This window comes from Lasioglossum baleicum, chromosome 4 (assembly GCF_051020765.1).
Source record: "Lasioglossum baleicum chromosome 4, iyLasBale1, whole genome shotgun sequence".
In the NCBI taxonomy this organism is placed as follows: Eukaryota; Metazoa; Arthropoda; class Insecta; order Hymenoptera; family Halictidae; genus Lasioglossum; species Lasioglossum baleicum.
Window position 1 is genome coordinate 11,347,654 of NC_134932.1, and position 24,814 is coordinate 11,372,467.

The following is a 24,814-nucleotide window of genomic DNA, read 5'->3' on the forward strand; positions in this document are numbered from 1 at the left end:
GATGCAAGAAAAACGATCGGGAAGATTGACCGGGGGCCCGTGCCCCCTATAATTGCGCGCAATACGTCGATCCAGGATTCCTGTCAGAATTCCGACGCAACGAGACGCGGCGAAAAAGGAGGCTTGACGCGATTCTCGCGAACGATCTTGTAAGATCGGATCGGAGGGCGATCATTTTCGAGTGGTCCTGCAGGGAGGGATGATGCAGGGACTCTGAGTGGGTTGGTGAGGCCAACTGAGAGTGTCAGAGTGTATTCGTGAACAGTATATGTATCTCAAAGATCTGGGGGGGGGGGGTAGGAATGTCTATTGGTTTCATTGAAAAAGATGTTTGAACCTATCAAGATAAATGTCGACGTATTGGGACGACATTCGAACTACAAATTTAATTCCTGTAGCTGCAGACATTTAATCATCTATGTACCTAAAAAATATAATCAGCTAGACAATCGATACAAACAATTACAATTTTGGTGTGAACACCTGCTAATGTAAAGCCTGACAAGAGCCTTCCCATCCTTCACGAACGTTCTAACATTTACAAAAGGGAGCAGGGCAACAAAGACGAGGTTCTTCTCGGATGTTTTTCGGATCGGAAGAAGAGCGAGCGGGTAATCCGCGATTTCACGAGGCGGTAATGAAAGGCCGGGGGGCCTATCAGTCTTCCTAGCAGCTTCTATGTGTCGTCCGGTCGAGCGGCCGTACATCTTTTTCTCCATTCCTCCGTGCACCGTGTTTTCCCTGGTCGGCGGCCGCGTCGCGTCGTGTTCCGCGAAATTCCCGAATGCCGTGTGGCAAAACCCCGTGGTACAGCGAGCCGCAAATGGCGCGCGCGTTCTCCTCTCCGCCTCTCGGCACCGGTTGATTTAATCGGATCGCTTCGTTTCGACTTTCGTCCCGCGTTTTCATCGTTAACGACCCGGAGACCGGTCGCAGCCGGCGCGTCGCGATGAAGCTATGCGCATCGGAACGCGTAATGAGCGTACGTGCGATCGGCCCCGGTAATCTGCCCTACTTCGGGTACACGTCGCATTAACTTTAACGATCGTCGGGTGAGCGGCGAGGACGAGAGGATGAAGACACACAAAGAGACGCTTCTTCGTCTACGCCGCCGATCCGACGACGTCCAACCGAGCCGCAGCGCTTCGAAGATCGTTACCCACCCGCTGGTGCAACGGCGATCATCAATCGCACGCCTCGTAACCCGAATCGCGTGATACTCGATGATCGCCGGTGCGTCAGGCACCTCACTCATAAAAGTCAGTTCAATGCGCGATTGCCGAAACGTAACGACGTTAAACTGACGTTCATCTAATGGGAGAATTTTCTTGGCTTGTTTCAGGTAAGAGACCATGGTTTTCAAGATCACGCGAGAGAAACGAACGTTGAAGCGGTACGAGTAAGTAGAACATACCATCTACCCTTTTCGAAGCTCCTGGACCTCTTAGAGGTTGGGTTTGTAGCACCTGAAATTATGTAAATTGTTCACACCTTCGAAATTATGGAACAGCTACCGCTGATGCTTTCCACACATCGTAATGGACCTGTATACTATTATTGAACGAAAGCTGGTCGAAATCAAAGTTGGGGTGCTTCTCTGATCAGAGTGTTTCCGCAACGGCTGCGGACGGGAACAGCGCAGCGATTGAATCTGTGGCGATGGGGCTTTCCCAGGAATCGGTACAATAAAACTCGGCTGCGATTTTAATGACACGCGCCTGGGTGGACGAAACGAGGCGTCCGAGCGTCGTCGTTCCTCATGTATCCCGATGGAAGGAACGTCGCTGTGAACGGCCGGATCGGTAGCCGTTCGAGCAGGCGAGAGGGGGTTGGGTAAGCTTTATAAGGCGCAAGGGAACTTAGCTCGTTGGAGTCAGCACGACGGTAGCTAGTGAGGATTTACGACCCCCTCTATCTTAGCACGGTTTCGTCGAGCAGCGCAACACGTCGGATCCCATCGGCAATGGGATTATATCGCATAGAAGGTGGCTGCTTGTATCGCATCAAGATAGGTAGATACCGCTCTCGAGAGCCGGAGAGAAAAAGATAGAGAGAAAGAGAGAGAGAGAGAGTAAGAGAGAAAGAGAGACGGAGAAGTGGACTCAGTGAAGCCAACGCCGGCACCGTAGTAGCAGCAGCAACTGCAACAGCGGTCGTGCCTTAGGCCCGCTCACGTTGCATGAGTTCCGTGACGCCCCTCTTCCTCCATCCTCTATCCTCCATCCCTTCGCGCAACCCTGTCCTTCCTCCACCACCTCCTCCTCATCCTCCTTTGCTAAGGTCTTTCCGCCTCCGTCCCTCTTTTTCCAACGTACGCCGTATTCTTCTCCTGAGTTTTATTTTCCCTCAATTCCGGGAAGCATCGCGCGAACACGGCCGAAGGGATAACGGGCACCATGCGATGCCAATGGGGCCCATAAGGGGGGCTACGAACACGTACGCGAAATTTCCATGGCTCGCAATACCTCCTCGTACAGCGCCTGATCGAATTGTTAGAGTCATTTGCATGGATTGACGATGTTACGTCGAAACAGTCAGTTTTTATATGAGGACCTAGCTACACTGCATGGGTAGGATTCCGCGCAATAGTTCATCGTACAGTAGATGATGGAATCGCTATGACAGATTGATTGACTGGCAACAGTCAGTTGCTAAGGAGCACCTTTCTACAATTCCGAGGATTTCGCCGAGTGTACGCGCGCGAGAGAGCCGCGACAGATCCGCCAGGCAAGCCTGCAAGATTTCATTGCGAACGTGTTAGTCGAACGACTCCCGTTCCATCTCTGTTCTCTGTAATTTGCCGAGGCCATGCACACCGTATTAGGCCAACTGGCAATGATAGTTTGCGACGCGAGACTTTCCGGCGACTGGCGAGCGCGCGCGTGCGCGTCTGGAACACTACGGATATCTACTTTTCATAATTGGCCGCGAGATACTGGCTCCTAATGAGGCACCGGCGGTTCGGGCTATTTCTGGTCGATGGTTGGTTCCGTTATCGATCTCCGGCTTCCGTGTTGACTTTCCCCAATCATCGGTTTTTTATCAGTTGGCCCAAAGTCCGTGTAACGATCCGAAGAATTAATTACCCAATAGAATTTTAGATGGACTCTGTAGGCATTTATTTTCATTGTAATATCACATCGACAAACCGCCAGACGGTGTCTCGGCTTCTTCCAGCCGAATTGCCAACTCTTTCGCTCTTTCTCTCCTTGCAACGAAGGCAGAAGGATACAATCAATCGGAGCACTACAATCACACACGGATCCCAGTATGATTGCAGTTCCAGTCGGAGTTGATGCGCGGTTACAGTAATCACCGCCCTCTCTTTATTACCCATACTGCAAAGTGTCCAGAAAGCAGTTGTTACAGACCCCAACGGGCCCTTTGTAATGTTCTCTGAAGTGGAGAGTAGCTCCTCGTACATCTCTTTGCTTCTGATATATGTATGATACTTTCATTTGCTCTTCGTCTCGTTACTTCCGACACGTTTTGATGTCTTCATTCACTTATCTTCGTTTACTTCTTCTTCTTCTTCTTCTTCTTCTGAACGGAAACATATGATTTCAGAGCTGTGTAATTCAGGATGCTACTTTGTTGAATAAAATTGTTCCGGGAACGTTGTCGGCTCTCCTTTGATTTCGAGAGCGTGAATATCCGTACCATTAGGTTGCGCCAACTATCATCCACATGGCACTTATGTCTTTACACGGTGTAATTACAGATGATCATACCATTCGGTTCAAATTTCTGGTACTCATTTTTTTGAAAAATCCATGAACTCTACTAATCACTTACTGAGACCGGAACTTTTTCTAGTATCAAGTTCATTGTGATCACGCGTCGAATGTACATACTTTTTTTTACGAAATAATGCTACCACGACGATCTCCGAAGAGCAACGACGACCAATCGAAACCATGCTTCATTCTCCGCCCACTGCGATCCCCATCTATAGCGCGCGCGCGCGGTCGATCGACGCCGTGCCGCGTCCGCGCGTAATAAAGACATTTTCCCGTGGCCTCGGAGATCAGCCTGAGTTAATTAATGCTACGGGTTGGTTCTCGATCTCTGTCCGCGGGGTACCGGCCAATATAAATAATAATAATTTGGCCGAAAAATGCCGGAACATCCCTCCGATGATTATCGGCTCGTAAATTCCGGCATAAAGATATCGCGAGTAAATTGCGAGCCGGCGGTGTTCGGCGTGCGGAAAAGGGTTCCGAGGCGGTTCGGGGTATGGAACACGGTTTGAAAGAGACGGAGTCTCCGGGTCCGGACAGAGGGGATTGGGGTATAGACGATGGAAGGAGGTGGGACGGATAGAGAAGCAGATAAACGTAAAAGAAAGAAAGAGAAAGAGAGAAAGCGAGCCTCGGTGTGTAGAGAAGAGTCCGAGTGCCTGCCCGGACTCACGCACGTAGATAGGTACGATGCCTCGGCACGCAGAGAGAAGAGAAAGAAAGAAGGGTTCTGCGAGGCCGAAAGAGCCCTTTTGGCTTTGGGCTTCCACACTCGGAAGTATTGCGGCGTGGCTCCGGTGTGGTTATTGCAATGTAGACGGGGCGGTAACAGACCAATCACGTGCCGGCTACTAATTTGCTCGACTCAAACAGCTGCCGTTTCTACCGCCTAAGCGAGAGAGCGGAGGCCTCTCTCTGGACCCGGTTCGCTTATATTCCCTGGCCGAGCGAGTGTATATCTACCTTCGATCCCTGATCGAGGATTCGATCCCCCTTGGACTCACGCTGCGATATTCGATCGTTCTCCTCTCTGGCCTCGTTCCCCGGGCCCTCCTCGTGCTCTTATTCGATTCCTCGGGCCTCTCTCGTCGTTCTCCTCGTTCTCCTCTGCGTCTTCTTCTTCTTCTTGTGACGGTGTACCCTCTTCTACCTACCCGCTAGCCGGACAAAACATTTCTTAATTGGGTTTCGTTCGGAAGGAACGTCCGTCCGGCTGTTTCAGAGGGATCCGGCTGCTCCTGTCGTTACTGCCCGCTGCTGTTGCTGCTTCTGTCGCTGATCCTGCTGCTACCGCCTGCTGTCGCACGATTATTTATTTCTTCGAGCTCGTCAAACGCTGCGTACCCGCCTCGGAATCGCCGCAGACGACGACCGGCACTCCGCTTTGCTCGCTTTTACTCAGTCGCGCGCGAGCAGAGGCTAATACAAATAACGAGCACGTTCCGCGCGCGATAAGCGGCGAAACCGGCGCGTTTGTACGATTGCGATCGTCCGGCCCCGTAATTCTATAAATACACAGTTCGAGCTGAAATCGGCGAGCTCGATCCACGACTATGGTTCGCCTAAGTCTCGCGATACGTCGTCGACAGGTCGCAGGTCCTTGATCCATTCATCGACCTGTGCCACTGAAAGAAAAAGCGAGAAAGGGAAACACGACGCCACTAGGGGTAACAATGTATTATTATAATCTCGGTGTAATTACAGGAAGGCGTGCAATCAGTACGCCCCGCTCCACGTAAATTGCTAAATACGCGCCGTAAATGATCGGCCGGCGATGTTGACTGCGCATTATCGGAATGATTGTTTCCCGGGCACGCTATGCCGACGGATTAACCACCGATACCGGACGATCACTCAGAATCGGCCTGTACTCGCGCTCTCGAATTATACTCTCGTCATTATTTTAATCGCGTGACCTTGCCCCCCAGCATATCGCGAGAACCGCCGCGAAACGCTCGGTTCAGAACGATCCTCGCTCATGGGAGAGATTGTGAGGATCTTGGAATTACGGTAGGGCCTGGTTAGTTACGGCTTTCGAGATTTTTTAGGACTACTGTGGCTCAATTATCCACGGAATGGATCGTTTACTGGCAAATTAAAACAATGTCGGCGCACAGCGAATGCTGGAAGTACCGGAAGATCTCGGTACTTGGATGTGCTTCGCCAGATTTTTTGCAAAATGGTTTGTCTGTTCCTTTTAGGAAGACGTATGTATCTAGACCAGGCATGTCAAACACGCGGCCCGTCGACAAGTATGTTGTCCAAAAACTTTGAAACTGTTGATGACAATTTATAGGTTTTACACTCTAAATTCACCCTTTTGCAAATCAATTTCATCCATTAAGAATATTTAAAAATAATTATTTATTTATTTATTTTATATATTTATTTAGACACACGTTAACCGTTTCATTACTGCGAGGGAAGACTCAATACGCTTCAATAAATATGTATTTTCATTTGTAAAATTTATTAATCAGAAAATGGCTACACTGAATATATAATACATATCTACACTATTCTACACACACTTAATTACCTTTAAATAAGTATTTCATCTACATCTTTGCAATAAATTTGATCTGATTTTTTTTACAAAAATTTACTTAAAAATACTTTATTTGTAAAAGGTGAAATTGATTTACAAAAGGATGAAATTAATTTGCAGAAGGATGAATTTGGAGTGCAAAACATGTACAACTGAAATTAATCAAAATGCAGTGGGATTCCGTATTGAAACAAACATTACGATTCCACATTTCTACAATTATTTATCTGTCGACCGATTTCCCGATATGTTATGTAGAATTAGGCGTATTTCAGCTATGTCCGGTAGCAGTGGTACCACATATGTGTACATATGTTTGCGAACTGCTATTTGTAACGTTAAAAAATAATGAAATTGCGTAAAGGTCAAGATGAACAGACCAGCGTGTACAATCAATTTCAAAAATAATTACATTTCAATAAATTCAACCAAATTTTGAAAATTGTATTACTGAAAAATGTGATTACTGAAAAACAAATATGAAATAGTTTTATTCAAATAAAGTAAACTTGGAAAAAAACAACTTTTGTACGTATGTTATTTTGTATGTGTAACAGCAACGTTAATAAAAAAATGGTTTCTTTTTATTTCGAGTTTGCTTTTTTCTACTGCGGCCTTCGAATTAATTTATAATACATAATGAGGACCTTGGTGGTGAAAGAGTTTGACATGCCTGATCTAGACGTACTCCAGATTTTTTGTAGACGCGATAATTTCTTCAAACCACAGTATAGCCTTGCTACTAGTCCGCACATCTCGCAAATCGCATTCCATCAACGACCATTAACAACGAACTTGCATGAAAAGATAAATGAATTGAAAATTGAAGTCGTACGATCGTCAGCGATGATTTTCGGTTCGGAGCAACGATCGGGGCAATACCGTAGATGGAATTCGCTCGTGCAACGACGATCGTGACTCACGGACTCGACGTCGTCTGGTGGCGTCGCGGACTTGCCCAGAACGGTCGCGATTAACGACCATTAACAGCTCCGCGTCCCAACGCCCTTATAATTCAGCACGGCTGACAGTAGCTCTTGCGCGCCTCTCCGCTCCGCTCCGCTCGTCGGCGTGGGCCCACGCAACCGGAGGCGCGTGAATAATGGCGCCGCGACGCGACTCCTGCGATATAATGAAATCCCGAGGCCAGAGGGCTGCTTTCCGCTTGCTCGTGAATGACCCTCGGGCTTCTGTGATGCACTGCGCATCCCGCACCCGTCACCCTGACCAGTCCCAAGAAGACTCGGGTTTCACAAGACGCATGGTTTTAATAAGTTGGCTATTAATCGTCGGAATGTCTGACCCGTCGACTCCTGCCTCCGAATATTGCTTCGCGGATCCAAAACCGAAGTATTCGATGCAGCTTCGCTCTTTCAGAGGGGCAGTCTCACAATCGCTGACACGAAAACTGTTAAAACTTGCCGACACTTATTAAAACAGTTGCACCGTTGCACTAAATATTGAAAGAATGTTCGGAACAGTTCATTCGGGATCGTAAAGCGGTCTGGCGATAGGTCTGGCAGGGCTACTTTTGCCACGCAGAACAAGATTCGTGGGGCTGTACGTTACTTTGAAGTAACAATGTAGATAATTTCGACTCCGCTCAAGCCGGGTGACCATTAATTAGATTCTAAGATAGTCGACAACACCGTAACGGCTCCCCACGGCAATTCGGAACTCGATAACAGCTTCATTCGCTCAAAGGCATTCCACGAAAGCACGGAAAATACCTGGACGGTCGTCAAGGTTCTCCGGGACCTCTTGACACCATATTTTTCCGCCGGCCCGCCGGACTCTATGACTAGCTTTCTCCTTTGTTCCGCATAGTTTTTTGCCGCATCCTGGCCGCCGTTCTTTCTCCTTACAGCGCACCCGACGTTCCTTGGATTGTTTCGCAACTTTCACCCGTATTTTCGATACGCGTTTCTCGCCGCGCCGCGCCGAGCCCGGCACCGAGAATTCGTGAAGCGGACGGACAAAAAAAAACGTCGCAGCAATTTATGGGGGAGCTCGACCAATACTAGTACGCTTCCGTTTACCCTCGACGACTTTCACCGTCGACGCGTGCCCCTTCTAAGGATTCTCAAGATCATCCCCCTACCGTCAGGTGGCTCGACTTTCGAAAACCGATCGCACTGCAGTCGTTTTTTTGCTCGGGTCGCGTCGGTGACAGTGAATTCTTCCTCGGGAAATTTCTCCCTGGAAAATTAGTTGGATCGTCATTTTGCAGGTTAGTTCTTTAGGATTAAGGGGTGTTATGTTCAAATATAAAGGTCCCGAGAAAAGATAACAGCAGAAACATGTTACGGGATGGTTCAAGAGGATTATTTAAAATATTGAACGGCCTCTATATATCAAGACAGAGTGGAGCTTCGTGTCCTCTAATCCTCACACATTTCTTGCCTCTCCTTTAACTTTCTTTAGCATTTCTGAATTACGGATGCCGAAGGAAATTTCTATAAGATATAGTAAAGGATTCCGAACTAATTGCATCTCGGGATCGGTGTTGATCGTCGAGGATCCAAACGGTTCTCGATGCAATTCGACTTTCAGGTCCGATTCTTGCAAGATCGTGTCTCTTCCGGCGCACGCAGGTAATCCAATAGCAGCATCGATCTTCCGGCCACTCGGACCATTAGACTCGACGTCAGTTTATTGGTCCACATATCACGCCATCGCCCAAGAGGATTCCCATCTCTCTCTCTCTCTCTCTCTCTCTTAACCTTTCCCCGCCGCAATTTGATTTCGCTCTAATTACCGCCCCGGGCCAATGTTTCTCGCGTGTACCGGGAGCAAAGCTCGCCCGGGATAAATCCACCTGCCGGAAATTCGACGGCGATTAACATAATTAGGCCGGCGACGCGTTCCACCGCATAAATTTTCTAGCCTAGCCCCGGTTGCTGTTCTCCTAGGCTTCTGCGAGCACCGTGTGTTGTCCCGCCAACTTCATCGACTCTCTCGCGATCCTTCTTCAGCTCTGGATTTGGGTCTCTAAATAGAGACCGGTCGGTCCTCCCTTAATTAACACGTTTTTCCCCCGAATTAATAGCCGCTCCCGGCTGTACCCATCTATTCGTCGCAGCAATCGCTCGGTTTCATTCGTACTAGAACTTTCTCGGCCCGGTCGACGTCCGACGGCTCGCTACGACATTTAAGTAGCCTGTTCTTCTCTCTTTCTCTTCAACCGAACGTCCTAATAGAATTGCAAATTGATGTTACTTCTCTCAGGATAAAAAATTAATAAGATTGAAGTTTGGATTATATTAATTGCTAACGTGTGAAAAATGAAAATATTCGAACTTATCGGACACTTTCGTGGATGGACGACTCCCCGCGACGTTTGTCCGACGATTTCCAAGAGAGACAATGAAAATCCTGCACCAAGAAAAATTCTCCGAGCTCCCAGGTTCCCGCCGCGATATCGCAGGATCGAATCTCTCGAACGTTCTCCAGCTGGCCGGTCGATATCGGTTTCTAAACAGTCGGTGTTTCACCGAGCGTACACGGCGCTCGGGCGAAACGCGGCCAGCGGGTTTCGGGTTCCCCCGTGAAATATATAGCCAATCTCGAGAATGCTCTTGTCTGACTTTAGACCCCCTTTCCTCGCGGGTTCGCCCTCGCCGTTTTACCGCAAGAGAACAGGGCTGACGGTGGCGTAATGCCTCGCCGGATATGCAAATCAATCCCGCAGTTTCCAATGATTTATTCGAAGTGTGCAATTCGTTTAAGTGTATCCTGATTCCATTTGGATTAGCCGGCCATTTTGGTTATTTGCGGCGTTCCCCAGGCGTCGACACGGACTGCGACACCGTACAGAGATCAACAGAGAAGTCTGTTACACGAAATTCATGGGGACCTCTACGTTCCTGATTGCATTCGTCCTACGGCGCGAGATCTTCCGTCTTCGAATTTGAATACAAGTAAAAGGAACTGGTAGCCGGGAATTTTAGTTATTTGCAGCGTAGCTCCGACTACGCAAACAGGGAACGGTGTCAGTCTGCTAGAACCGGTGGCATCCTCTTCATTTGTCCGTTCTCGCGCGCAACCTTCCATCTTCAAATTTAAATATAAGTAAAAGGGTCCGCCGCCGGCGCAATCCGGGAATAGCGCGTCGCTTTCCGGCCGGGAGGGTTGATTTGCCTTGCATGAAGCTTAAGAAGCTGCCGCCACTGAAAATTCGTTGCATCCCCGTAACACGTTCCACCCCTCGGACCCGTTTCTTCTTCACCGGGAGAAGAATGAGAGGAACGGGGGTGGAAGAAGAACCGTGCACCGTGAGCCCCGGGGCGTCGCGACGCTGTCTCCTCTTTTCTACCTCTATCTCTCTCTCTCACTCTCTTTCGTCTCTGTTCATTCACTTTTTGTTCGAACCAACTACCCCGGTCCCCCCTTTACCGTCTCCGTATCGCTCTCTTCTCACCAGACGCCCCCAAACGGCTCCTCGTTTGAATTATCCTTTTTTTCTTTCCTCCCCTCTCTCTCTCTCTCTTCCTCTCCTCATTCTTCTCTCCCGGGTTTTTCCTCGCGTTTCCCCGGAGCTTTTCGCCCGACGCTCACGTATCAACACTGTATTTGCCGCACGGTTTTATGCAAATGTAATCAGATTATTTGCCGTTTGCTCGGCCGTTTTGTAGACGGCTGCTCGCGTTTCGGGGGCAACGTTTGTTAATAGGGGCGCATGCGTTCCCCGCGAACGAACGCGCCTCGATTCCTTAATCGATCGCCGTTTCCGTGTTCCATCGACGATAAATTCTCGCCCCGTGGCCGCCGCTACACGTAGCCCCCACGATTATCGTGTTGCGTTATGGGGAAATTTCGCACGGGCCCGAGTTCCGACCGTTTAATCGCACGACGACCGAAGATCCCGCACACGAGACGATCCTTGCCGCGGTTCTCGGTGTTCAGGACTTCGATTGCTGATACTTGGAAATAATTAAACAATAATAATTAGATTGTAAATTTTTATCTTCGAAAATCTGCTCTCCAACTTTCTTCAGCTTTTTTGATCGAAGCAGATCGATCTGTAGAAGAAACATAGCCGCGCACCGGGTTCAAGCCGCGCCATTTTGTATCCCGTCGAGTGTTAATCGTCAGATTTAGTCGGCCCGGTTGGTTTATCGCTCTGTGCCATTTAGTTGTGCATCCAATTTATTTCTAGACCCCATTCAATCGGTAATTTACTCGTTTCCGGGGTATCGGCCGCGATATACGATATGATTATTTATGTTGTTTATTGTTAATGCGGACTCCGCCATTGTGTCGCCGTAATTCTGCAGATTTAGGTGCATCTGCGCGCTTTCCGAGGCTTCTCCAATTGCGGCGACCGATCTTCACATCTGACATTCATCGAATATTTTATAAAAATTATGTAACGAGACCCTTGCGTCTCCGAAATTGTCATTTTGAATGTCTGCAAAGCGTAAATATTGAAAACAGTTAAAAGGTACTTGATTACTTAAAGATATGAAAAATCGCTAGATCCGTTAGACAGATTTGATCAGTTCAAAATTTCAAACACGGAGGGTCAATAATCTCTTGATAAAGAAGGTCTTCATCATTAGCTAAAAGTTGAATTGGAGGCTTCATTCAATTACGCAGCGATAACGGCGACTTCCGGCGCTCGAAATCGAATTTAGCGGCGGTAAGATAGCCGGAAGTTTTCGCCAGGCCAAGCGAAAGTTCCTCGAGGGTCTTTTAATCTTGCCGTGGCCGATACACACAGAGAGAAAGAGGGAGAGAGAGAGAGAGGCAGGGTTCTATCGACCGAAGGGTCTGGAGGTCGAAAACCCCGCCGCATCCAGCAACAACCGCCATTGTATCGGGTTGTAAAACCCTAACGACGCTTCGTGTAATTGGAGTGACCCTGTTTGACCGCGATAATGGCGAGCCCGGGGACTCGACTTCCGTCGCCTCCGAGTTCAACCGAATCATATCGACCTATTGCTACCTTCAAACACGATCCATAACTCAGTAATAACCTTCTTAACCGTTCGAGGACTGACTATGGATTGCCAGTTTGCTTCTGTATGGTCGACGAAGTACAGTGACTCTCACTAATATTCGGACGCTCTCAAAAAAGCAATAACATTCAAAATTGGACTATACGATTCGAACTTTTTTGGGAAGCTAGAGCAATTAGTTTACTACAGGATATGAAGAGAAATTTTTTCGAAAATTTCAATTCGTCGGAATTGTATACAAAGTACTAAATGTTGCGTTCTACAACTTTTTAATGTGTGCCTATATTGAAAATTTAAAAAATACGTTTTGTAGGACTGTGCCAATTGTATGCACTGTGAAAGTTTCATCGAAATCGGTTGATGCGGGAAAAAACGACAGCCATTGAAAACTGTAAGAATTCTTACAAAAAAATTTAGAGAAAATTTCTTTTCACATCCTATAGTAAACTAATTGCTCTAGCTTCCCAAAAAAGTTCAAATCGTATAGTACATTATTAAAAATGTTGTCTTTTTTAGAGCGTCCGAATATTAATTCGAGTAACTTTATATGTGAAAAGGAAAAGTTGTTCAAAATGTCGAAATCTATAACATATTTAAATTTCATCGAAATCGGAGAGGAGTGCCTCTTTCTAAATAATTACCATATTTTACATGGATAACATATAATATATAATTTTTCACTTCATTATACAATTATTAGTAAAATAAATCGATGCACTGCATAATAAGTGAAATTGACTGCAGTCAATTTTGAAATATTCCTGAGAGTACGACGTACCGATGTCGGGGGGGGGGGGGGTAACATCATTCGAAATTCTCTGTAGAATCGGCTTCGAACAGCCAGATAAAGACCGGGACTATGTGACGAAAGTTCCCGATAGAGTTTCTACAGAGAGCCCCGCGCGCCGTACAGAAGTTCTCGGCTTCCTGAGTCGGGCCACCGGTTTTCCGGGGCGGCTCGGTTGCGAAAAGTTTCGCGAGAGACGTTCCCGGTCGGTGAACCGGTCTTATATTTTCGCGCGGTACGGGGAATTGAAACCTCAAACATTGTCCGGCCGTGTAGGATCGCACGGTAGGGCTTTAGATTGGATGTCATTCCGGCGGCTGTTCCCGCGGATTCGCATTTATTATCAGCGATTTAACTACTTCAACATCGCCATCGCCGGCAACGCCATAAATATCAGCTACCGTAGTCCCGGAGAACGATCGTTGTTGCGATAGGGATGCACTAGATCGCGGTTGCACGACTCAACGAAGAGAGCGAGCGGGAGAAAGACAGACGGAGAGAAAGATAGAGATAGAGGGACGGAGAATCGAGTGAAAGGGAGCTAGAGAATCGAGAGGGAGTGAGAAAGAGAGGAGAGCACAATGAAAAGATAGGTGGGAGTGAGGCAGACGGAGAAAGAGGGTACATAGAGGGATCGTGAGAGGAGGGATGAAGCCGGCCAAGGGGAGGGGGTTGAAAGCAGGGGGTGGGCTTCGAACAAAGGTGGAACAAAGAGCCAGAGAGCGAGCCAGCCCCAGTCGAAATAGGATGGCAGACACACGAGTACAGAGAGTTGTCTCTCTCTCTCTCCTGGTGGTGTACGCTAGAGGCAGGCGGCGGCGGCGGCAACGACGGTGGCGGTGGCGGTGGCTATACTTATATCTATGGGCGGTGGTGCATGGTGTGCCATGATGGCAGTAACTCCGGAATCCCTGGGCTTAAACTCACCTCGCACTGAGGATCAGTGGGGAAACTTCCCGTACCGCGGCTTAAAGGCTTCGTGGTTGCTGCTCCCTTGCTTTCCCCGGGCCGAGAGCAACTTTTCGCCATGTTAATGGGCACAATATGATCATACGTGAAGCGTTTGCGTATTTATACACGGACGACCTCCTCTCTGACTAACCGACTGTTCCTACCGTCTTTGGGTCTTTCGAGATCTCGGCTAAATTAGGCCATTTTCTTCTATTTTTGTCACGTGTTCATTCGAATGGGGTTTTCATTTGTCTGGGGGGGGGGGGGTAGTTCTCTACCTCCAGAGGTAGCTTTCTTATCTTCTGATGCTGTTCTTCGTCAACCGTAAACTCCCCAAATTCTCAGAATATCAAGTACAGCGCACAATTCACTTCCCATAGACTTCAGCGAAGTAAGAAGACCAAACAATGGCGCAACATTTCACATTTATTTCGGGCACGCGAGATCGCGCCGAATTTGCGAACACCCTTATAATACGAAATCTCGGTCGTACGTTCCCGACAGGGTATTTAAGGTCGAAAGAATAGCGTCTCGGGCAAGCTGCTCGCCGAAGGGGGTACAATCCAGCCCGCGATCGCGTATATTTTAGTGAATTCCTTTTTGCCGTTAGAGAAAGAGAGGGACAGAACGATCCGTTTTATGCGCGTCTGAAAAGTTACGGAACTATTCAAGCCGGGTTACGGGTGTAGGAGATATTGCCGGATGGAAGTTGCACGTACGCGTGCGAGCGCGAATTCGACGGAAGAAGGAGCAGTAGAAGAAGAGAAGAAGAATTCGAAGTAGACGAAGAAGAAGTAAGAGGTCGAGGAACAAGTGGTCCCCGAAGTTCGTCGTCGAAGTATAAAAGTGTAGTTTGCCGTTCGTCGAGGTTCGTCTCGGTGAAAATTCGGCGCGCGACCCTCGCCCGAGTTTTCCCGGTTTCCACTTTTGCTTTTCCGGTGTTTACTCTGTCGCGCTTTATGGCAGTGACTCTATGGTCCTTCTGCTATAGTCTGGCACGCGGGGTCGCGCATCCTCCCACGCTCCCGGAGTCTCTCTCTCTCTCTCTCTCTTTCTCTCTCGGTGGCTGCGCAAAACCAAGAGAAGAGAGAGGAGAGATCCACGATCGCTAATAAAGACATTAATATTGACTGGCGTGTATATCTCGATGTGCCGGAAGGGCAGACGCGATTCGACTTTCGGATAACACTTGGGGGAATAGAATGCTCGGTCACGACAGGAATAACATTTAAGAATAAAAGATGAGACCACAATGAAACTGCCTATTGCTTATTCATAAGGTGCACGGGAACGGGGTATTGGTATCGTACCGGTTTTATACGCCGGAACGCGTACATAACGAATCGGACCGAGAGCGCGCGCTTCTCTCTCCGCGAGCTTGTGTGCGATCTCCGCTCGTTCTGCTCGCCGCGCCGCGCTGTTTCGCTCGCTCGGGCACCGGGAAAAAAATCAAATCGAATTCAAAATTGAACGGCTCGGCTCCGACGGACCCCAGCCGTGTTCTCGATATTTTCATTCCGGAGCGAACTTTTCGTTCTCCAAGCTCTCGCGCCTGTCTATACCGATGCGGGACTCGCGAACCCTCGCGAAATGCGCCCGCGAAATAGGTTCGTTCCGCAACTCGTTCATCTCCGCGATTTTTCCTTGTCGTTAGGCGGGACCGATATTTATCTCCGACCCCGTTTTCAAACAATTTCTCTGTTTTACATTCTTGCAACTCGTTCCCTTTAATGGATTTTTAATTTGTTCAGGGGGTCGTTCAATGGAGATTTCCTCTAAAGATGCTTAAACTCCTTTTTAATATTTCTTACAACGAAAATATAGCGTACACGCCACTAAAAAAAATTCGTAATTTACATACATTTTATGAAATGCATAATTAACAATTCTGTAACCAAATTGCCAAAAATTTCACAAGTACACGTGTTCTTTTCACCGATCGTGTATCTTCACTTTCCACCGCAGCTCCCATCCAGTGCCAACATGCTTCCACCGTACATCCATCAATTACGTTAATTAGTTTTAATAAATTCCGTTTGCGGATTCCATTCGGTCCGGCCGTACAATGTCGAACACGCGGCGTGGCTCCGGGGCAAAAAGCGGTGGTTTACGATGGAAAATGAATGCGTCCGGTTAAGGAAGCGCGCGGCAGCGTTAATCCAATTTACTCGGAGGCTAATTATCGATGATAATTTACTGGTTGGGTTTCGGGGCCGCAATTAACGGCGTCCGGGTCACGAGAATGATGTGTTCGGGCTGTGTGCTGTCCGATTCGGTGAAAGCTGGTCGAGGAGACGGTTTCGGAGTTCGAAGATTTCCTCCCGAAAACGAGCGGCAGATGTCGGATGGGGGCCGACTCCATTGGAAAAACAGGTTCCATGGGGGATTCGGGCTGGACGTCCCATAATGGTCCCACCCCTAGGACGTGTTACCGTTACAAAAAGGGCGAAAGAGAGAGAGAGAGAGAGATTCCGGGCGGCGTGCAGTCGAGAAACGAATGGTCGAATATCAGGTTACTCGTGTACCGGCGGTCCGGTAACAACCTCCCACATCCGTAACAATTCCCCTGATTACTTCCCCACCGGCTTACAATTTGCCAATTTACTCGGAAAACTCGTAAAGCATCGACGCCTGCCATCGCGGCTTGCTCGCTCGCGCGCCCGCGCGTGCAACTCGATGCACCGCGCACACCGGGTCCACGCACATATGCACCAGCAACGGCCTCCGCGTTTCACATTTATCTTTTCCCGCTTTTTCCCTTCGCCCGTTTATTTCGGCCCGCGATTCCGCTCACGGACCAGCCCCGAATGACGCACAATGGTCCTTTTGTGCCACTCGCCGTCTGACGGATATCTGCCCCGGCTCTCCGAAAATTTGATTCGTCCGTGATTCGAAACGGCCGCGCATTTTTCACTTGTTACGCGAGATTGCGACTCGCGAATCGACGGACGCGGTTGCTCAATTCCGCCGGCCGTTCTCTATGGAGATACTGGGAAACGCGTTCCCGATTCACTCCGCGGAGATTGTTTATGGGGGTGGACGGTTTCGTGGAACGGTTCGCCGAGACACCGAGAAGACACTCGTTTTATCTCGTTAACTGCACTTCTTGATCCACGATCTTTTAATTTCTGAATTTATTATTTCAGACTCTTTCCAAACAACTATCTAAAGTTCTCACGAAACCATTGAAGAACCACCGACAGGGAAACGTGACTCTTTCCTCGACTCTCCAAGAAAATCGTTCCTAGAATCCTCTTCAGAGTTTCTATCGTAGAGAGGGAACAGCCGCCTTCTCGAGATAGCAGGGGCGATTGACACTATCGCGGCGAGCCGATTGCGGAGGATCGAATTAGCCCTCTTCAGCAAGTTGCATTACGGTGGCGACGCAACCCCCCGGCGTTTGTTTGTCATCCGTGTTATAACTTCGTTTGCCAGCCATTGATTACGGGACTGGGTACACGGTGCCTTATCTTCCCCTTACACGCCTGGGGATCAGGCTCCCTTCCTCCCGGGCCTTTAAATGTCTCGTACATCCCCGAAATTAATATCTGTTGGCCCAATACCATTCGCTCTCTCCCTCGATTCTCTCTCGCGCACTCGCTCCTTGCGGAATTACTTACGCACGGCTTTATTAGACAGAACGTTCCGAATGATTTCGCCGATTACTTCTTCCCAGCTTTCTTCTGCCGGCAGAAAACGAGCTTCTAGGATAGCTCACTCTCTCTCTCTTCCTCGCTCTCACTCGTGCACTCTCTCCCTCGGTGTCCATCGAGCAGCTTTTTCGCCTGCCGTCTGGCTCCCGGCCAGTCGGATCGTCTCTCTCGCGGTTACAGGATCGTCGGCGATCATTAGGCGATACTTTGTTGAACCGCAGGCGGTTCTTTGGGGATCCGATGATCCCTTTTTAGGGGGAGCAAGTTTGTAAATTTGCGGCCGGTGAATACATAAGTCGATAAAGCGATCTAGACCGCGGGATATGCTCGATTTCGCAGTCAAACACCGGCTTGCGGTGTGGTTGCCTTTTTTTCACGTGGAAGATCACGCAACGATGCCCGTGAAATTGCTCCGGTCACTATTCCGCACTTATCAGATGTTGTCGCTTCGCCGTCCTGCGCAAAACAGCGACAAAATGGCGCTCTGTGTGGCTCTGACCACCCGGGATCGCAAAAGGAAGACGTTAGATTCTTCTCGGGAGCAATTATATGTTACATTAATATATAATATGTTGCTAAAAATTTCAATGATGGACGTTCAGAACACGCAGAGCAGAACGAGATAATATTTTTCAATTGTCTTCAAAAAGTTGACCTATCCTGTTCTCCAAAAGCATCGTCTGAATAGTTCAAAATTCAGATTGTCTCTAAATCGTGCGATAACCAACCCAGTGTTTTACTCTGATCGTTGGTGAATTTTTGCTTGGCTGTTCGGACTACCGTGCAACGCGTCACAGAATCGCAGGGAGTTCGCGATCGACGACGGCCGGCTTCTCGATGCTTGTTTTGCCAGCTAATTATACGATCGCCAGGAGATACCGAGGACGTGAGCTCCCGGGAGCGACGGTGCCGCGAGAAAACGTGCAAAAGGTAGTCTGGCCGGCAAATTGCATCCGAAAAAGTCGTCTGCAGCCGCCGCCTGGCCGCGCAAGTAGGCATTTTCGGTACTGGAGGTAATTTTTTAACACGCGTTGCATGCTTAGCAACGACGGCGCGGCGCGGCGCGCGGCGATATTCGGCTCACGGATGATGCGACGATGATGATGATCCGCCATCTCACCGCAACTTGGGAGGTCCGCTCTTGATATCCCCCTCCGCTCTTGATCCCCTCGGCTGGCCTTCCACCCATTTCTTCTTCGTACACGCTTCACTCTTTCACCCTGGCCCCTCCTCGTCCCTCTTCGTCGTGTTCTTGCCCTCCTCTACCTGGGCCTGCACGCTCTCTTGCTCTCTACCTCCCTCCAATTCGTTCTCGTTCTCTTTCTCCTTCGTTCTCTCGATCCTCCCTGGCCGTCTCTAGATCCTTTACCTCTGCCTCCGATCTTCCATCCCTCTTTCTTGTTGCCGGTCGCCCTCCCTCCCTCCCTCGCTCGTTCTCATCTTGCCCGTGGCTCACCAATCCCTCTTCCTCCTCCTCTTTTATCTCTCCACCGTCTTCCTCCCGGCAGCTTCTTCTTCCTTCTCTCGGCCCCTTCGACGTCCCCGTTGTCTTCTCTTCCGCCCAGCTAAACGTCGATCCTCTCCTGATCGGTCCCGGGCCCGAGACATATACCCATGGGAGCGTCGACAGGCTCCGATCATATTTTTTGCATCGGGATACGGGGGAAATAAGACCGTGCCGGGTCCGGGAACCGGCCAATTTCATCTCTTCCGCGACATACACGATCATGCTTTCTCTCTTACGCTGTCATCCAGCATCCGGGAACGCGCGACTATGCGACGACTACCATCGACGATCTTATCGCGATCCGGGACACGATTTTTCACTGAATTTCTGCAAATTACTTCGTTCCATAACCTTATTTTCTTTGTCTAATTACGAGTACACTCGTCGTGTAATTACATTCCTGCTGTTCGTCATTGATGTTTGCTCTTTTTAACTTCATCTTTCATTAGAATTTAGTACCAGCCGTAAACGTGAAACATTTTGTAACCCTGTATAATAAAGAACTAAGACTTTATTGGACATGATTATATTCACGTGCAATTTTGATGCAAGAGGCCACGTTCCAGAAAAATGAGATAGAAGACGCCAGTTAATTCCAACACTGCTATACAGACGAAATTAGCCCCCGTTCACCTAACCGAGGGAAGAATTGAACGACGCGCCAAGAACGTGCCGTCTTTTCATAACTTTTCCGCTCGTCCAACAAGCCTCCCCTCGTGAGTCACGTACCTGCTAGCGAAATAACCTTCCAGCTATCACTTTCCCTATATTTCGTTTGTTTCCCATGGTGAACCGTTCACGCCCTTTGTCGCTTAGCCGACTGTTTCGCGCGATATTGTTCTAGCATGGAACATCTGGTCGTGCGAATAAAGACGCCTCCTGGATCGTGATCTCTGGACCTACACAATGGAGGTCTCTGAAAAATTGGGTATTCTTTGAGTGTATGTTGCGAGAAGAGGGAGACGCGCGATTCGGGGAATTTCTTGACAATTGTCGTTTGAAGGGTGAGAGAACCATTGATGAGCTGGAGAGTTCTATTCAAAGTTACTTCAATCATTGGTAACCTGCAGAGGTTTATTCAATTTACTGGGGAATTGAGAAGAATCTTGGTAATTATTTAGAAAGAGGCACTCCTCTCCGATTTTGATGAAATATAACACTAAACCTACCGTGCACTAAAAGCGATTAAAATGTTTTAGCTTATAAAAATGACAAGGTTCTATTTATTTAGATTTTGTGCAATTTTTATCCGAATATGTGGTTGGCACAATTTCAAAAATTGTAAAAGGAAAAATATAAAACCGGTTATTTGACCGGCAGAATCGATTATAATCGAAGCTTCAAAAATCGTTTCCAAAATAATCGATGTTTTGAGTAATCGATTTTTTTTAGAAATGTCTAAAAATGATAAAAAACGAAGATGAAAATTTTGTTGGACTCTTTTATTAAAGAAATAAAGTAATAATAATTATTAGACTGCGGATCTTTATGCATTTATAGCAAAATTGAGTATATGAAAATCGAAGAAGTTTACGTAGGACTTGTTTCGCGCATGTCGTTGCGCGTCAGCGAATGGTCGCGTGGTCGGCCGAGTACGAGTAGGGAATTAGCCAATGAACGAGTTCCGTTAGAATCATTATGCGCAATAGAATTGTCGCGTTTTAGGAACATTTATATAGTTACTTTTGATGCCAATTAGATCTCTTTATACAGTCTCCACAGTAAACACTCCACGGTCTCCACGTACAGTCACACAATTTGCCATAAAAATCGATTATTTTATTAAATATTTATTTTATGAAAATAATCGATTAAAAATGGACATCCCTAACCAGCAGTGGTAGGTTTAGTGTTAAATATATACTGGATTTTGATATTTTGAACAACTTTTTCTTTTTCACATATAGGGGGGTCGAATTTGCGAATGTCTCGAAAGCTAAAAGCGAACCCCCTATAATATGTGAAAAGGAAAAAGTTGTTCAAAATGTGTAGCTGGATAACATATTTAAATTTCATCAAAATCGGAGAAGAGTGCCTCTTTCTAAATAATTACCAGAATCTTTTTCGAGTCAGTCTCTGTAGAACAGGCCCTTACTGGGCTTACAGTATAGACTCTACACTTCGAATTACGAATGTATCAAAAATCAACAGCTTCAAATATGTTCTTCAAACTTCGTTCTCGCATGTCTCCAGAGTAAAGGCACACAAAGACTATTTCTTCCCACAGCCGTAAGATCCATACTTCTAAATCAGTCCGGAAGAGTGGTGGCGCGAAGATTAAACAATGAAAAATTCACAAGAAAAGGAAGCATCCCCTTTAAAATCACTCAAAGTGTCCTCTTTTCCGCCGCAGCTCTGGAATTACCGAAGAGTCCCTCTTCATCTCAACTAAACTGCCTAAAACCATTCTCAATCTTCGACTACATAGTGAATTATTAAACATTTAATATAAATAGAATTAGCACTGAAAATGGGGGGGGGCACTAACGGTAGAATGAAGAGGGGGTTGATAGCTGGCAATACTAGCAGATAAATGAACGGGAGGGAAGGGGGTTCACGAGGCGGATCAAAATGGCTCAAAGGGCTGTCGAAAGAGGACTCCAGCCCTCGAAGAAGAAGAAGAAGACGAAGCAGCAGACGTTTGAGGGTGAGGGGAGAGGGGCAGGTAAAAAGAGGCCGAAAGAAAGGTATGTCGAAAGTCCTGGTAGGAGGGGGTCTCTGTCGGGGGGTAATCTTCGGGGACCAAGGGGGACTGGTCGAGGGGGCAAGGGAGGGTGGAAGAAATGGCGGGTCCGAGGTAAACGCAACCGCTTGCATCGATAAACGTAACGTCGGTAATAACCGGCAATTTGCGAGAAGGACTTTTAGTTAGGCAGTACGCGTGCTTGGGTATTCCAGAAGACGGGAGCGGCGAAAGGGGGGGAAGGGTGTACGAGAGGAGAGAAGGATGAACAGGGGGGTCGAGACGAGGGGACCAGAAGAGGAACAGGGAAGAGAAAAGGGAATGGTGTGGGTCGCACTCGGCCCTCGATGGGTTGGGAGTAATTGCTATGAGAAGGGGCTGCTCGCTCACGTCTTACCGGGGGATTTCGCGACGATATTGCTGATATAAAACTGGTCGTCGCTGCCGGCGGGGGTGGGGGGCGTACCGGTGGACCCCGCTTCGGAAAATGGAGAGTAACGCCCGGAATCAGCGTTAAACAACTTTTTCTTTATTAGCTTCCTTCCTTCCTTCCTTCCTCCTTTCCTTCCTGCGTCGCCGCCCTGAGAGCCGAATTATTGCCCTGTTTACCGGATTTTTTGAAAAACAAGAGACCCCGGGGCCGGGACACGTCGAGGAAAACGCATAGTGAATGGGGAACTGGAGACTCGGGATTTTTGTACGTCCACCTGGCGCCTCCGTTTCGTACCCTCCCAAAGAAACTTAATAATGCACGTTCAAGTCTTCAAGGAATAATTTTAATTTTGCACAAAAATCCGCTGTCTACTTATTTATATTTACACAAATTCGTTAAGCTATTGCTGCAAGGAATGTAGGACCTACAATGTTCTTTCCAGGAAGATTCCTAAAGATTCTTCGTTTCATGTGTGTTCCACGGGTAGTGCGTTCCGACAGGTGTTTGGTTGGTTTGTGCGCGGCCGGATGCAAATGAGCGTAACGCAGTTCGCCTAAGAACGACGACGCGATGCAACGATCTCGAGGATCGGTCGACGATCTATACGCCGATCCAGGCCCCGGAGGGGGCACACGGAAAAAGGAACGAGACCGAGAACGCCTTGTTTGCTCCGGAGATAACGTACCTGTACCGGCTATTATTCCGGTGAGCCCCGAACGTGTTTAGAGAGCCCACTGTCGGCGAGAAACGGCTAAAGATATCTTCATAACGACTTAATGTATTGGGCGTGGGGCAGCCTAATGACTACCTGCGCGTCGACCTTTATGCGCTAGTAGCACGTGCATGTTGCTATTATCAATCTATAAATGCACCGATCGTCCTTGGCGGATCCTGCCGCGTCGACACAAAATTGTAGATAAGCCTGTAAACGCGCGAGATGCGCGTAGCAGCATTTTTATTTTATTTTTTCCCCCCTCCCTCTACCTTCTTTTTTTTCTATCTACATCGTTCGAGTATATTATACAAGTCTTGCTGGTCCCTTTTTTAACTGAACTTCGAGCGTTGTTGCTTTTTTCTTTCTTCGGCTCTTCGCGAACGATCAACCATGTTGCAACATGGCGGCCTGCGCCTGCCTCGATGAAGTTCGCCTTCGAACAAGCGTTATCTTCGTAATCGATCTCGCAGAGTGCTGAAGCAGGAAAAAAGATATAATTGGAACGAACAGTGCTATTAGAGGCTATTCGGCGCGATTCAGTGTCGGCGCGCAGATTCGGTGAATTGGCTCCGGCCGCCCGAGAGAGTGAAAAGTGCAGGTGAACGGTTGCACGATGCACTCTAAGTAGATTTGAAATTGTTTTATATCGTTTTCTGCTGTTCTTAACCTGCTCGCCCGAAGTTGTACTGCTTTTTCTCGAGACGCTAGACTATTTTTAAACGGTCGTCTCCCTTGCCAAGTTGTTCTCAAGGATACGGCTCAAGCTTTATGCCGAGTTTATGCTGATAATTTTATAATAACCGTCTCTCGATAGGGAAATCTGTAAACTGAATTTCAAACGGATGCAAGTATTATTGGAAATTATAGTTCGTACGCTGGTTCTCCCATCAACGAGTTCGTCATTAGACCTTGGAAAATTGACGTACTCGACGATTTCATCGCATCTTTCTTACATACCAATCTTCTACGCATTTTTAAGCGGCTTCGAGATTAAATCCTCTTACGATCCTAATGTAAATAGGTAATTATTTAAACGAACTGCTAGAAAATACATATAATCGAGTATGATAGAAGTACTCCTGAATCATAATGTACGACGATTCAAACTTAATCCTTCCATTGGGTCACATAGACTCCATAAAGAAGTATATGTATAATTTTACAAAATGAACAATAATATAATAGCTGTATTCTTGTAGGATAAAGGGATACAATTATTATAAAAATATACAATACAATAGACATTTATTGAAAGGAATATTATAACAAACAAAAGAAGTATAATAACTTGAAACTGATCAAATAGAATATCTTGTGACTCCAGGTTTCAAGTGGATGATATTTTCTGAGGTATGACGACCAGACCGATTTGGAGGTACCGATGACCATATCATTTTCCCATTTTTGGGTACACACACATTTTCTGTAGTTTCCTCATCAGTAGCGTACGTGTTAGACAATTCACTAGAAGATGTATCACTAGCACCTGATAAATTATCTTCAATTACTGATGTACTAAGATCAGTAGAATCAGAAAAATGTTGAATACTGTCCTCACTCATTTTAGAGCGACTAACTCTTGCGACTACTTGCTTGCGACTGAAGAGATTCACTCGAGGCAAGGTTCGTTTGATATTGAGTCCAACGAATTCTATCTAATAACTTTAACATTTCGGGTCATAGTGACCCGAACGTAATAAATGTAACAATTTTTATTACATACATAATAATTATTATTTATATACAAAAGAAAGATTCTTTCTGTATTTGAAAATATACATGGAAGTCAACAAGTCCGTATGCAATCGAAGTCTAAACAACAAAATTCTATTAACTT

The 24,814-nt window shown here is 47.4% G+C and overlaps 2 protein-coding genes across 3 annotated transcripts in view; both read left to right on the plus strand.

Moving 5' to 3' along the window:
- Positions 1 to 13,037, plus strand: part of LOC143208191 (uncharacterized) — a 33,547-nt gene extending 20,510 nt beyond the window's left edge. The window contains exon 2 of the mRNA XM_076422359.1: positions 1,343 to 13,037. Coding sequence (XP_076278474.1) covers positions 1,343 to 1,480 — 138 coding nt within the window. The 3' untranslated portion in view covers positions 1,481 to 13,037. The remainder of the gene's footprint in view (positions 1 to 1,342) is intronic.
- The window catches only part of Ubx (ultrabithorax), a 178,104-nt gene that overhangs the window by 101,126 nt on the left and 52,164 nt on the right, over positions 1 to 24,814 (plus strand). The gene's annotated exons all lie outside the window — the stretch shown is intronic.